The 16,302-nt window shown below is 34.8% G+C and overlaps 1 protein-coding gene across 3 annotated transcripts in view; it reads right to left on the reverse strand.

Moving 5' to 3' along the window:
• The window catches only part of DIAPH2 (diaphanous related formin 2), a 141,845-nt gene that overhangs the window by 77,547 nt on the left and 47,996 nt on the right, over positions 1 to 16,302 (reverse strand). For all 3 annotated transcript variants that reach the window (XM_048959961.1, XM_048959963.1, XM_048959964.1), the window contains exons 19-20: positions 4,239 to 4,340; positions 2,913 to 3,007 (exon numbers count right to left, since the gene is read on the reverse strand). In XM_048959961.1, the coding sequence (XP_048815918.1) occupies positions 2,913 to 3,007; positions 4,239 to 4,340 (197 nt within the window). The remainder of the gene's footprint in view (positions 1 to 2,912; positions 3,008 to 4,238; positions 4,341 to 16,302) is intronic.

Raw genomic sequence — 16,302 nt, forward strand, 5'->3', positions numbered from 1 at the left:
TCTCTTCAATGCAGAACTCAGCCATAAACAAATGATCAGTGCAATGCAAACTACATGCTTTGGCAAACACACATCAAATAAAAAGCACTGCCCAAAAGGGTTTGCAGAGGGAGGAAAATGTTTTTCTGTTTGTTTGTTTAAGTCTGACATTTAAAGGCCAATGCTTTCACTTACTTCTTAGTTAAAATGCCTACAATTCTGCTAAAAATGGTATTTTACAAGAGTATGCTTAGAAAATGTACTCTTCCAAAGACAATAAGAATGAATAATGAGTTTTCCTAGTACGCTGTTCTCACAGAACTGCACTGTCATCATTGATCATGTACACAACCTGCTTAATCCAATAAATTTTACTAACTACGATAGTGTAAAATCAAAAAGTAGCAAGAAACAAGTACTTCAAAGGAAAGAGCAGTTGTCTGTATGCTCAGTTATGCAATCACAGAATCAAAATTGGAAAAGACCTCCAAGATCATCTACTCCAATCTGCTACCTATCACCAATATTTCTTGGCTAAAACACATCTGAACATTTCTTGAACACTTTCAAAGACAGTGACTTAACCACCTCTCTGTACAGTCCATCCATTCCAGAGCCAACCACTCCTTCTGAGAAGAAGTTTTTTCTAATATACAAACTGAACCTTTAGATTTCACCACTGTGATACTCAGAATAAAGCATTTTCTGCATGAGCATTTTCATGAAGTTCAAGTTTAGTTAAGCATGAAAGAAAGCTAGGTTTGCTTTGAAGAAGTTTTCCAATTAGTAATACTGAAGACTATTAAACCGGTAAATTAGTTACTGAGTCACTTAATTGGAAGATAAGAACAAAAATAAAGCAGAACAAAAATCAGATAGATAATAGAGCCCCTCTACTCCGATATATTTCCAAAATTGTCCTTGGAAACAGAGAAGCAACCTCCTTGGAGTCATCAAGTAAGTCTCCTTGTCTTAGAAGTAACTCTGACAGATCAATTACTCATAAAAATGGATCAACTGCCAAATAAAAGTAATTTAAGCTTACTACATGAGTCTAAAGCCTCATTTTTTGGACCATTCTAAGCAGTCAAGCTAGTCGCATGGCTGCACTCATGACAAATTCATACACGTGTATTCTGTGTTCAACACTGCCTTTTACTTAAGTATTGTCATTTTTCTCCCCAGTGCTTATACATATCTCTCTTCTTTCAGTATAGTTATAATTTAGTCAGATACCCTCTCAGCTATTTATATTGCTAATCTAATCAAGCCAGTCTTTTCTAGCTTCCTTCTGTAAACTGTTTCTCCATTGAAACTACTTAAGATGATTGAGCGAAGTTCAGCTTCTCCATTTTAAACTCATTTCTGAAAAATATATTAAGTATTTTAGATAATGTGTTGGGTGTGCATTATTCATAAACATAAGAATTACCTACTGAAATTGACTGATAGACCTTACAATCACATTTGTGCATTTCACGCTGCACACAATTTGGGTGGTATGAAGTTTATTTTCTTGTGACCAAAAACTAACACACCAATATAGTAGCTAATGTTGAACAGTGCTTTTGCAGCTTCAAGGTCTTCTTGATTTTTCACTCTGCCCACGCAGCAAGCAGATCAAGGATAGGCTAGAAGTATTCATGGTGGTTTTTCAGTATTGCTAATCATACAGGCTTCTCAAGCAATCTGATATCCTGGATCCTAACAGCAAGACTTCCTCCTTATTTTTATTAATTTCTAAATACATCAACTATACTAAAAAGGTTATTTCAGATGAAATACAAATGAGATTCTTTGCTGTTCAATTTGTGTTTTTGTGTGTTAGGTAGTATAGGTCAGAAGATGACACTGAGAAAACAAAACAGTATGCGCTCCTGGGCATGCACTTCAAAGTCTATGAGACCTATGATTCTACGACCTCAGTAATTTGAGGTTTATGAGTGAGAAAACTCTTCCTTTAGACCCTCAGGAGAAAATACCTCCAGAAGCGCAGCAGAAGCTTGGTGTCAGACAAAACTGCAGATTACAGTCAAATTAAGTTAATTTGATAAATTCAATTTATACTGTATGTTTGGAAATGCAGTAGAGCTAATTTTGTTTTTAATAAAATCCATGCTAAAGTTTGACTAAATTATGAATGTTATCTGTGTAAACAACAGGCAATTCAGTTTAGCCCAGTCTCCATAAACAATCATTTTCCAGGATCAAGAAAGGAGGAAAACACTCATTTAGAAAGCCTTAAGGGAACAGGAACGGGGACACAAGCAGGTGCACTGGAGGATGAAAGGACAAACAGCAGCCCAGCACATTTGCCAGAAAAGCATCACTTAGAGAAGACTGGATCAGCTAACAGCTACAAAATCATGAATCTGCATGTGATATTAAAAAATGAATTAAACACTACTATCACTGGTGAGATACGTCTACACATTGCTTCATGTTTGCCTGTTTCTCTGCTACACTGCCACTTCCAAAAAGATTGCTCTTCTCCTGCTGTGGGGAATCTAAAGATGTTAAGAAGCTGAGAAATTTCTCTCTGGCTGAGAAATTTTGGCCTAAAAGATCAAATGACATCAGCAAGCAAAAGTTTTTAAAGAAGCATGATGAAACTTCATTAATGGCTAGTTTAAACTATGTAAATTGTCTCAAGTTCAAAAGCTAGTATCAGAGATTTCCTTTTGAAAGAGAAACTTCATAAAGCAAGAAATTAAAAGGTACTATTAGCAAAAAATCTTTTTGAAAAACAGTTTCACAGCTCTATATAACCATATACAAAAGTAGAATAAAAACAAAACATTACGTTCAAGAGAAGCATTTATAGCTGACACATGGAAAACACTACACTATTCTTACTTTTGAATTCTCACATTTTTACATAATTACTACACGTACAATAAGCAATAAACAGAAACTAGCCATTGTTCACATACCTGAACAAAGGTTTCAGTCAGCTTCTCTTCATTAACCTCTAAAATGATGTTTTTTATTTCTTCATAAGGCATACGTAGAGAACCCAAAAATATTGCTGAAATTCAGTAATAATTAGAATCAAAAAGACGGATTCAAGAATGCAAATTTTAATTCTAGCAACTCAGAAACAGTCACCCTGATTCAAATTAAGATAACTCATACTGAAAGTCTCCTATACAAAAACAAACATTACATGAAACACATTTCTATTCAAATTATAATTAATCTTATTTCTCAGAAATGAAATCATGACAAGAGTTAACTGTTTAAGTAGCCTCAGTTGCTCCTAGGTGGTGTCACTCATCTGTTCATCTGTTAAAATTAAGTTCCAGTATTATAAAAAGCAACATATTTGTATTACAATTAGAAGAGATTTGTTCAGCCATTTGAAGATTTGTGTCCATTATGTTTATCAAACTATAATCGATTCCCAGAATAATTTGTAGAATATTCAGATAATATTCCTTTTAAAATCCTTATCAAAAGCAAAGAAACAAAACAACCTAAGTCCTTAAAAAAGAGGCTATACGTATTGTATACACTTCAAAGATGGATTTCTGAAAGTAATCCGATCTCCAGCTATTACAACATCTCAACAAAGTCCTGTTCTAAAAACACGAAAACATCCCTAACACAGACAGATTAACATACTGCTTTTCATAAAGTGCTGTATATTCCATCCCACTACTACAGTTGACTTCTATGCAACCATATCTTCAATTCCTGGTTTGAATTTTTATATCACTCACGTCATAGCATATTTTCTGCTTCGGGAAGTTTATTCAGGAAGACGGTAATAAACAATGCAGAGATTTGCTTTTACATACTTGATTTGCCACATGTTTGGCAATTTGGCAATACCCTCTTTAGAAGTTCAGCTGCTATCATGCTCTTTCTGCACTGCTCTAACCGAAGAATTATTAAGAACTATCAAAGCTGTGAGCTGAGAGGCCATAACCCAAACCCTACCAATGCTGACTTAGCTGAATCAGTGACTATAATTTAATTATACTTCCTGTCCAAAGGAATTATAGAAAGAATCACTTCTCTGTACAAAACCAATGTAATTCATTAACATTTAAGTCCACAACATTTTTTGTTACATTTAGGCTTTCCAAAGTTGTATATACATGTAACAAAAGTTTTCTGAGCTAAAAAGTTAAAAATCAATTCATAATGCATATTTTAAGAAAAATATCGTAGGCATAAACAAAGGAAGAAGACTTAAGAATAGCCACGTAGACAAGATAATTACATATTCAGCTGAAACATTTGATATCACTTACATAAGTTTTGTGAAGTTTTTCCATCCAAAACTCTTAATATTTTGTTCTTTTTCTTTGACTGTTCTGTTTTCTTTTCTTCTTGTTTTTCTACTGCCTTTTTAGCTGGGAAAAAAACACAAACACAACAAAAGGTATTTATTAAATATTACAACTCTTAAAAGACTAAGAGCAACTTAGCCAGAAAGCCATAACACTACATTTGTAATAATCAGCTCAAGGAAAAGTGAATCCTTTGCCTCGATGTACTGTAAAATGCATAAGGAATCAAATAATATCAATTTATAAAATTAGAAGTGAAATAAATTTCTATACAACGCCATTTTTGTGCGCACTATCAAATTGTTGCTTATTTTAACCCACACGTTCTGCTATCTTGAGCTCCAGTTTATTGCGAACATCTTTAAAAATGCATCAAGTAGGTATTACCTCAAAGCACATGAGTGCCCTCTGTTGAAACAGAAATACCATTTGAAGATCTTCATTCAAAACCAGTAAGATAAAGTATCTGTTATTTATCACACTATAAACCTGCAGAGGTAGGTTTTTACTAGTTGCTTTCTTCTCATTTTTAAAGAGCAAAACAAAACACAAAATAGAAGCTTTGTATTCCATACTTAAAATTACACAGAAATCAACATGGTAAGAAAGTAACTAAAAGGTACGCTAGATTTTCTGCATAATTCAACACATTTCTGGGTTTATACCACTTGAATAATTAGTTGACCTTGGGCATTTTCATACCAGCATAAGCTAAACTAGACCAAGACAGTTCCCTCATCTCCAGCTATCTCTAAACAGCCTAAGGCAGAAAAAGCTAAAAAGAAAAGACAACTCTACAACAATGCACTGCTTGCTCTTCACTGCCCCCTGCTATTATTCTGCATGCACGTATATCAACAGTTTTTTCATAAAACCATGACAACGTATGACCAACTTGATTTATATTTGAACAAGAACAGAGCTACACAACAACTTAGTTTCAATCTCATAGGCAGACAATACTCAAAACTCCCACCAGCACCGACCTGTTAACTATAACATGCTACAGTTCAAAACCCTTAAGTGACCCTCCATAAATTAACCCAACACTTATCACTACTTTTTCCCTTGGTTAAACAAGAAAATAAAACTAGGTACTCAACAGCCAGTTGTGAAACTAGCAGCCACAATTAGAACACACAAGACCAAACCTTCAACAATTTTGCAATAAACAGCTAATCTTACATGCTTCAGCCTGAAGGGCTGTAATACAATCCCATATAAATACTTGATATCTAGGTTTGATTAAAACTTTGTAATTTGGAAAAAAGATTAAAGATTAAATCTTTCCAAAGGAACTAATTGTTTCAAGCACGTGATTAAGAACTTGTATTTGCCTTTATACCAAGTCACAAAAAAACAAGGAGAAATACCTAAATCAATGCTTACTTGACTGCAAAATTGCAACTCAGCATCAACACCAATCTTACCAACTTAAGAGTTACAAGAGACATAAAATTACTAGAAATTCTTCTACGCGAAGAATGCAAATGAGATTGACTCATGCTGGGAAGTAGATTGAACACCAGAGTGCCAACAAAAGCCACACCTTTCCTGTTCCATCATAGTGGCTCTTTCTCCCTCTGATCATGTAGCCCATTTTAGCAGTGGATGACTGCAGCACAATCATGAATTATAGAATTCAGAAAAATAACTGAATGAAGTAATGCTACTTGATAAGTTTTAGAATCAAAATACTACTAATGGCCAATCTCTCAAATCTTTTCAAGAATCCCTTTCAACATAAGAACCAGCCAAAGGAAGAGCTGAAAAAGAATTTTATAGCAGTTAATATAGGGTAGCTCAAAAAAGTAAAATTAAAAAAAATATATAGAAGCTAAAACACCTGTTTTACTTCTAGAGACATTGTGATTTAGTGCACTGCTTATTTGTCAGAGCCCTTCCATAAAGGCAATGATTTGAATTTTCATTCAAAATCAGCTTGTTTTCAAGACAACGTCTTACAGACAGCACCCATAGATAATGACATTCGCAAACCCAGCTTCCCATAACAAATTCAGTTACACTTCACAAAGAGGGTATAGTAGAGTGGAAATGCCACAACTAAATACAATGGGGCAATGCAAGAAACAGGTCAGATTATCAACCATAATGCTATTCTGCCCCACAGGGAAAAATCCTTTAAAACTCAAATGGACTGCACCTGAAGCTTTACTCCACAGGCATCATCATCACTTAAAATCCCTGCTGAGACTGACAGTTGTCACTGAGTATTCTGAAAAAGTTTGTCCATTTTTAAGCATGCTACCAGCTTTTTACTCCTTTAATGTCAAGCTTGATCCAACAGCCTTGCAAATTCAAGGCTCACCTCTTTTTCTTCCCAGAATAATCTAATGAAACTTCTGTCAGTGTTTGACTGCTTTAATCAGCCATGAAATGATAGCAGGTTTTTTTTTTTTACAGTTATTAACACTGCCCAGGTCCTTTAGCAGGCCACTATCTCCTCCACCAGTAAAAGAGTCTAGAAGCACAAGTATTTTGGCATCATGTGAAGGAGGCCTACACAACAGCACAGCAGAGAAGTTCTGTCAAGTAGTCCTTATGTCAGATCACAAACTAACAGTGCAAAGTATTTTTAATTTTTTTTTTTTTTTTTTAAATATCCTGCTCTACATCTCTATTTCATCTTGAGTGTAATTCCATTTCACAGATATTTACACAGGTGAACATGCTGACTTCTCTGTAACTGCACACATAACTGGGTGCACATACAGGTGTGGACTTCAATTTTGTCTCCAAGAAAGAAAATGATGGTTGCGTACAAAATCAACTCTCCCTTCAGACTGGAAGAAGGAAGATTATTATTTTTCTTTTAAATTAACATTAACAATCAATCATAAAGGTGGCAAACACCTACTAATGCACAGTTATTTCACACTGGTTTTGGTTGGTTTTATTTTACCATCTATCTGAAGCTGAGAGGAAAGAGAAAGGGAAAGAGAGCCAATACGATCAAGCAGAAGGAAGTAAAGTAATTTAAACATGGGCAGAAGTCTCCTTGAAGAAAATATAGATCTAAATTCTCATGTTACATAAACTGCACTGTTTTTTTACATTCAGAATTCAGTTCTATTGTGTTATTAAAAACAGATTTGTTTATCAGCATTAGAGGGAAAAAGCTGATGCAACATGCTGAAAGGGGTTGTTTTCTGTTGCTCTTGTATTACGCAATCAACCCACATGCACCTGAAGTGCTTATCTTTGGTGATAACTTCAGCTGGGAACTAGTCTAACCCCACAAAAAAGGCATTACTTGTCTCACTGTCGATTCGAGACAGTCCTTTTCAGTTTCAGATGCTCATGTGGGGTCTAAGCAAAAAAAGTGACACTAAACAGTGTTAAATAAGTCCAAAATACTTTTACCATGACTAACGATAACCATGGCAAAAAATGCACACAAATATGTTGAAATACTTCAGAGACTTAATTAAAAAAAAACAACCTACCACTAGTACTTCTTACTTCTGTACCAAAAAAGCAAGCACATATGGCTCCAAAATTATTGTTCTACACCTGTTCATTAATTTAGCTACTGAATGCCATTTACATGATGACAAATTTTTAGAAACACATAAAATTTTACTTAATGATTCTAGAGCTGTTAAATCATTTGCCTCCACATTCAAGTTCAGTTTGTGTTAACCTCTACTTTTTTTAATTATTTGTTGCTTAGCTTCACAGTAAAAATCTTTGTTCATGAATATGGTTAGGATCAAGAGTAAAGGAGTAAATGGAATTAGTGTTTACCGTTTTATTGTCATGCTGTATCTTCTTAGTCTATAATTTTGTATTTTCATTATCAGAACAATCACTTTTAAAATAAAAAATAGTATTCTGAATAGAAGCATATACTAAAAAAAAAAAAAAAGGGGGGGGAGTGGGGAGAACAGAGATGTAGGTGATGTAAGTGAACTTCAGTCTGTCAGAACCTGAGCTTTAATTTTCTCTATTTTCTCTTAAATCTTTCCTCACTGTGAACAAAAGCCCATTTATTGTCATGGGAAATGAAAGACTAAGTTCATCTTATTTCCATCTGGTAGATGGCTTACCAGCTGCATTTACTGGTATTAGACAGCAAAGGTAAATACACAAAAGAAATTATTTCTTACTTTTTTTTTTTACCAGAAAAAGAATGCAAAGCTAACAGGTGCAAGAATATGGGGAAAAATTAACTGCCAGAACAGTTTTTAAGGGCTATATCTTTATCTCTCTTCTCTCTCTCTATACACACACATAGACACACACACACACACACACACAGAATGAAAGATATACATAGATACATAAATAAAATATATAGAGATATCTATAAAATACAGGAGTGTCTTGAACAACTGAAGTTATTAATTACACTGAGATATTAGTCTGGAAAAATAAAAGAGATCCCATGAGACAGTGTGGAAGAAAATCATAATAAGGAGCTAAGAACACCAAGTAAACAGGTATTCAATATTTTTTGAAAGCCACAGAAAGGTAAGTGAATTTTACTTCTTTGAATTTGACTAAATTGATGACTTTGCAAAACTATTCGTAAGTTTTTATTTTCAACACGTTACCAAAGATGTGTTATTTGCAGAGGTACTCAACAACAGAAATAAACTAGCCTAAAATAGCTCCATTCAGAGGGACCTTCAGGGTCCATCAAGACCAAGAGCTAAAAGTGAAAGCATACTATTAAGGGCATTATCCAAACACATTTTGAACTCCAGCAGGCATGGGGCACCAAACATTTCCTTAGGAAGCCTGCTCAGGTGTTTGACCACCCTCATGGAGAAGACATTTTTCTTAAGTGTTCTGAACTCTCTCTGGCACAACCCTGTGCACTCCTGCACATCCTGTTATCAGTTCCCAGGAAGAAAAGATTAGTACCTTCCTGCAAGCTTCCTCAAGAAGTTGCAGAGAGCCACAAAGCCTGCTCTTAGCCTCTGTTCCTCCAAACTACAACTCCCATCCTCATAGGACATGCCTTCCAATCCTTTAATTAATTTTGCTACCATCCTCTGTATCCTTTCAAGGACCTTAACATCCATCTACACTGTGAAATCCAGAACTGCACACAATATTCAGAGCGTTGTAAATATGGTGGGACAATCTCCTCTTTTGACCAGCTGGCTGTGCTGTGTTTAATGTAGTACCCAAAACAGTTTACTTTCCTGACTGTCAGGTCTCACTGCTGGCTCTTGTTGAGCCTGCTGTCAACAAAAGTCAAAGCAGATAAAAGTCAAAGAAAGGCAGAGAGAAAGGAAAGTTGTACATAATGTTATCTCAAACTTGCACTTATTCTCTCCCCCTGCTGATATACCGACAAAAAATCCCTCAGTTTTCTCACCACACAATTTCTTCAATCAAACTGAAGCACAGCAAGTTCCTGAGGCCTGGTTAGCACAGCTGGCTCAGCCTGTGAACCTGCAACAACCACCTGTTTCAAGTTGAGTAGACAAAATACATCCAAGCTTTTGTTCCAGAAAACAGAAGGAACTCTGAAAAGTTTGTGTGTGTTCAAGGAAACAAAACTAGATCATAAGTGCAAATGTGTCTAGAATGAGTGAGAGCTTGGACAACCGCAAAGGCAAATCAGAAAACAACAGTGCAGATTTAAGAGAGCAGTCATCAAGGCGATTATCTTCTTCAATCCTGTAACTGATGGAACTTAAGAGTATTTCATGGCTCCCACATAAGAGACTCTGGGAGATGCCAGGGCCCTGCTTTTATATAATGCTCAGCATAGCTGAAACCACAACTCTTCTCCTGTACTGCAGCACCTCTCCTGCAGGATGCGTTAAGTAGAATGTCACACATTTATACGTGTAATTGCATTTACTGTGATTAAAGCAGTTTGGTGTCCAAACATATTTGGTTCCAACATGGTCATTCAGACTGAAAACGTGACAAACCACAAACCACTTTCCTTTACATCCAGAGATGAATGCAGAAGCATTAACAGATGCTGGCCACACCCTCTTGTCAATCAGATCAGCAGCTGTGTGGTTTCATGTTTATTCCCAATGCCACCTGGCATTTTCCAGTTCACCTAAAATCACTCAGTTATCAATTCCTCAAGTGAAATTAATTAAGCACTCCTGCTGTCACTCTGTCCTTTCTGCAATCAGAATAATCAAATAGCTAATGCAGCATTAAAAAAGAAACAAAACAGTAAACAATTTTATTACAAATAAAGCAAGCAATTGATCTGAAAGTAGTTCTTAGTTTGAGATCGTGAGATTAAAAAACAGCAGGAGAAAAAACATGGAACATCTCTTGACATCTCATATAGTTTTTGCCTAATTAATGTAATCAAGCTGGAGGAAGTGACATCAACCTAACGTGTTCTGCTCCGAGGAAGAAAAAAAATTCCTGACTTAGTTTTATAAATAAGCTCTGTTAATAAACAGCAAGGGTACTGTATTCTTCTTATTTACTCTTCTAGAGCAAGTGGCTGCTACTGTATTTCTCCATCTCTTTTAAGAAATATATTTAATATTTTTGTTCTATTAACATTGCCCTAAAATGGTTGCAAATAGCCTAATTTTCAGCTGCCATTTGACAAACTGCATCAGTAACTCATGCAGTTAAGCTGCATAGTTAAAGCATACTTTAATAAACATTCTGTAGTAGAGTTGCTTCCAGCTTTCTATCAGTACATGCCTGGAGGACTGAGCAAATAGCAACAATTAAGCAAACACAAATGGTCACAGAAATACATGCAAGTATTCATCCTGAGCATTAGAAATCAAACAGCAGGCAAACTGATTGAACTGAAAATATCCTCAGTGGGCTTACTTAACTGTGTTGTACCATGTGTTGTAGGAAGCTGAAATAAAAGCTAGCAGCCTTTTCCATTAACTCTTTTATCACGTTCTCTCCATGGATATTTTCATGGCACAAAGCCCCAGAATTGTCCACTCCATTTCTCCCTTTGCCACTGCCCATATTTCAATATCTACAACACAAAAGACAGCTTTTTCTAAGAGGAGACATTTAGCCTTGGTGCATGTTGCCAGTCACAAGATCAGCCAATGCATTTATATGCATTTATATATATATATATATGCATTTATAGCAGTATCATGGCAAGTTTTTACATGAGTCAGAGAAAACATTTGTCCGAAGAACTAAAATGAAGCATACAATGACAGCTTTAATTTAGATAGTCATGTCTCAGTTTGTTTCCCCTCCTCTTAGATATCAGGTCATCATCACTACAGAACCACTGGATATGATATTAAAATCAAAGTAAAATTAAATGAACTATCACATTTCATCAAGATTTTCATAAACTGAAAATCTTGCAGTTATTATTAAAAACAAAAATATTTAAATGGAAAATTTAGCTATTGTTCCTCTTAACCAGGTTCATAAAAGGCATGTTTTTCCCAAGAAACTGATACAGATTTCACATCCCAAACAACTTTTAGAAAAAAATGAAGTTAAAAATCCAAAGATCCGAAAATCTTATTAAATAAATAGGTTAGATAATGGTGTTTAATTGCACCGAGTAAAGCTTTACAATAACTAGGTGTTTTTTTCCCCTCACTCTATTATTTGACCTATGAATTTCCTGACTATTTAAATGCTAGCAATCTTATGTTTCCAAATGCATATTTCAAATATCATCTCCCTTTGAAAAAAAAAAAAAAATTCTCTCTTACCAGGTTTTAAAACAAATTCACATGGAAAAACTGTTTCACTTGTATATATTTAAGTCTCCAACCCTTACATCTGCTTATCATTTTCAAGATTTTCTGTAGTCTGTAGTTTAAGTATAACATGGCATGACCTGGTTACAGTCTGACCCAAGTAGTGAACTACAGGGCATTCAAAAATTGCAAAGCAACCTTAGTTTTCCATCATCAGCTTCATCAGATTTTTTGCTGATCTCCAGCTGATTTTCCCCAATTTGGCAAACATCCACTGCTTGCTGGGTCATGAGCAATTTCCAGAACAATACATGTGAAATCTGAGAACACAGTCCTTGCACCTGGTGGATGCAAGATACAAGTAGGATACAAGTAGTTTATTATGACTCCAGTGCTTCTTGTGAATGAAGCAGAATCACTGAGAAACACAAAACTGTAATGAATGTCTTAGAAGTAGCACTCATTGATTCCTTTTGCTTAAACTAATACACTGATGCTCATCACTAAACCAGCCTACATCACCAACAAAATTAAGCCAAAATTACGCTGTAGCAGATCAAGATAGTCACATCACACCTGAGCACCAGTCCCCCAACCTTACCAACAGCCAGGCTTCTCTATTCTCCTGAACACATTTAAATAATATGCACAGAATCTGTACTTTATTCTGAACATAAAAGATGCAATTTATGCTTTGCTTACTTTCATTTTAGCAACATAAACAAAATGATTAAAAAGGCAACATTTTAACACAAATTATGAAAGTGTCTTAAGTGCAAAAGCAAAAAATGTTAGAAAGTCTCCAAATTCCCGCCACAAGAACTACAGTCCAGAACATTCCAGATACTTTCACACTGATTTATAAAAATTAGCCAGTTTATCATGTTTATATTCTGCTTTTAGCAAGTTCCTTTTTCTCCCACCTCTCCGCACTGGGAAATATACTTTTATTAGTTCAAAAATAACTATACTCTTACTTTAAAACAATTTCTTCAGATTCTGTAAGTGTTGTTTAATTTCATCTTTATATCTTTGAGGGATCATTGACAAGCAATTCAATAACTCAACAAAATTAACTTTTTATCTGCGTATGTATCTAGTATTTTAAATTTCTCAACGAATTTAGAATGTTAATAGCATGATTGCTCACTCAATGCTTTAGATAGATACATTTAAGAAAAAAAAAAAAAAAAGCTATCTCCAAAGAACATTAATTCATTTAGATAATGGATCTATCTTAGTCTTTGTATACATAGCAGACATATTTCCAATGAAAGATGTTCTATTCAAAGCACCTCTTCATAATATTACAGCTTCAACAGCTAACAGTAAGACACAAGTTGTAATCTCAGAAGTAGGTGAGGACCTTTCGGGAGGTTGGTCACCAAAAAAGATCATCGATCAGTTTTGTTCGTAAAATTAACAGGCAGGTGTAGGGATAAAGTCTGGTTCTGGTTGGCTGGCCTTTCAAAATATTTTAAAAGGAATTGGTCCATGAACACCCAGCTTCATGGCTGAATCTCTGCTGAAGAACCAGTGCTACAACTCTCAGCTCATTGCTGGTGAATATGCTTAGCTCATGGTGGTGACTATTTTGAAAAACAGTGTTTTGTAGCTAAAACTTCCCTCTAACAAATATTGTTATTGTGCTCCTCGCAGCTGTTGCAGTTTCTGTGGTAATAAATAGGAGGCATTACTTCCGGAGCAACCTATGTACTTGCACACTTGAAGAAAAGTTCCTTAACAGACAGTTTTTCCTTAAATGAGCTGTTCATATCAACAACAGCATGGAAGTCTAACTAATCGTGTCCTGAGTAAGTAGCGTCAAATTATATATATTTTTTTCCCCTACTACCTGACTTGATTTCCTATGTAAAAAATGAAATTGAAATGAAAAACAATCTTAAATAGTATCTTATTCTTTTTGCTATTTTGATATTAGAGTAGGCATTCTTTCAAGTCTATTTTTTTTCTTACTGATTCATACAGAATAAATTTCATTCCATTCCAGGAATACATATTGTTTTTTATTTGAGAACAAACACTTTAAAGATTCTTTTTTCAGTTCAACTTCTGATTTTTTTTTCTTCGAACTCACAGGAAAAAAAAAAAAAAAAAAAAAACTCCGTAAGAGCATTATAGATGAAGACTACTTCATGAATGTATTCATATTTCATGTTAATTAGTCCTTGTACACAATCCCTTTCCCTGGTGTGCTCAGTACATGTGTCTCTGTCCTCAACTACTCATTAAACGTGCTATAGTTCATTTGAGCACTGCGTCATTGAGACTGAAATAGACATTTCAGAACACATAACCTGCCTATCTTCCTCTGCAGTACTTTATAAAACCACTACAAACAGAGGCTTTATTTCCCTCAGAAAAACAAGACATATGGCAATATGTTCTACATACATACTAGCTGAGTCACCATACAGCAGACTGGAATTCCAAATGTCTTGAATATATGTTTGTCAGTAACATACACTTATCTGCATAGTAAAACTAACTGTTCTCTAATGGGTACTTCTGAGATAATAAATGTAGGAAAAATACAAAACAAAACAACAACATGCATTTCAGTGTTTCCTCCCTTTTCTCTTGACATTTTCTTTTTCACAGTCAAAACTGACTCTTCTCCTTGACCTCTCCTCAGTACTTCCACTTTTACTTCCTGAGCACCTTGGTCTGACACATTAATACATAAGTTCTGAATGTTGCCACCCAAATATTAAGATAGCACAAATATTAAGATAGCACAAGTAAAACAACACTGCCACTACATTATTAAAAATGAGATTTTTTTTTTTTTTTAGGTCTCATTTTGGCTCATTTGGCTATTTCTACACAAATATTTGTCTTCCAAATTTCAAACACCAAAAACATTGCTGCACAAATACACCATAGCACCCACACCAAGGGCTTTCTGAAAAAAAAATCGGCTCTCATTCCAAAAATCAGATTTTCATGAAGAAAATACAGAAGGGAGATCATTAGGTTGTTATACATTTACAATTACCAAGCGATTTTCAAACATTACTGGATGTGTACCAATAAATGCCTAAAATTATTCAAGCAGTATAGCTGTATTTTACACAAAAGGATTCAGATTAAGAAATTGTTATGCACCAGAAAAGAAAGCAGCCCTCCATGAACTCTACTGCTGAATCTTTGAGAAAACTGACTTCAACTTGTAGTAACAGCTAAGCAGCAGTTCAGTTCTTCACTATTTTATTAGAACTCTTCAAAACCAGCTTTTGTTCCACAAGTTCTACAACCAAAAGATGGCCTTATAGCAAGCACATGTGTACAAGATGTCCTCTACAATCTGAATTCCATTTTACCTACAACATCAAATCTGAAGGACTGAAGTTGGCAAACATTTCGTCCTAATTGGAAACATTCATTTGCCGTGGACACTTCGTTGTGCTCCTCTCATTTTATTAAGAGAGGCATCCCTTCAACAAGAGTGGATAGCTGTTCAGGAGTACCATTTGCATAGTGACTTCCTTGTTCTAAAGAATTTACATGTGCTAAAATACAATACAAGAGTCTTAGGCGACCTCATCTATGATTTTCCTGAACAACATCCAGCTGCAGTACAACTACATGCATCATTCTTGTGCCAATTTAAAAACCACAGTTCTCTGCTTAAATATCAAATTTCATTTGTAAAACAAATACCTATTAGACAGTAAGCAGAAGCAGTTACATTTTAGTACCTAATGCAAAACTGAACCTCTTATACATAGAACACTCAGGTTTGTTTGGTTCTATTTTGCTTTGTGTTTTTTTTCTTTTTTCTTTCCTCTGCTCATCCTTCTTCCTCATAATATTTTAAGAAAAGTAAGACTGATTATCATTAGCTGGTATAAAGTGCTTAATGCAGTTTAAAGGCAGAAAAACTGATTTCATTGTTATTAAAAGCCAGTCTTTTTTTCCTTGAGAAACATTCTTACACAATTACTTTTAAAATCATTTAAGAATGAACCCCTCCCTCACAAATAAAACCCCCCAAAAATGCATTTTTATATAAATCTGTATCAAATAACAATTGCAGACATCAGTTTACCTAAACAAAAGAAACTTCTTCCATTTTCTAATTTGACAATACTAAAGGGATAAGACTGAAAAGAAAAGAAGGATGGCAAGCTACCATTCTGCTTTTACTTCTTCATAGTACTTAAATTTATTGTTGTTGAAAAATAAATCAAATACATTCAAAGATGAAAACAAATCAAAGTAATGCTATATGAAGCTCAGATATTAATCTGCTGACATAATCAAACAGTCTAACTACATTAAATTTGTGTTAGACACAGAAGCACTGGGTCACCTACACACAAAGCATTATTTTCCTTCTTACC

The sequence above is a fragment of the Lagopus muta genome, chromosome 13 (genome assembly GCF_023343835.1).
Source record: "Lagopus muta isolate bLagMut1 chromosome 13, bLagMut1 primary, whole genome shotgun sequence".
NCBI classification, from domain to species: domain Eukaryota; kingdom Metazoa; phylum Chordata; class Aves; order Galliformes; family Phasianidae; genus Lagopus; species Lagopus muta.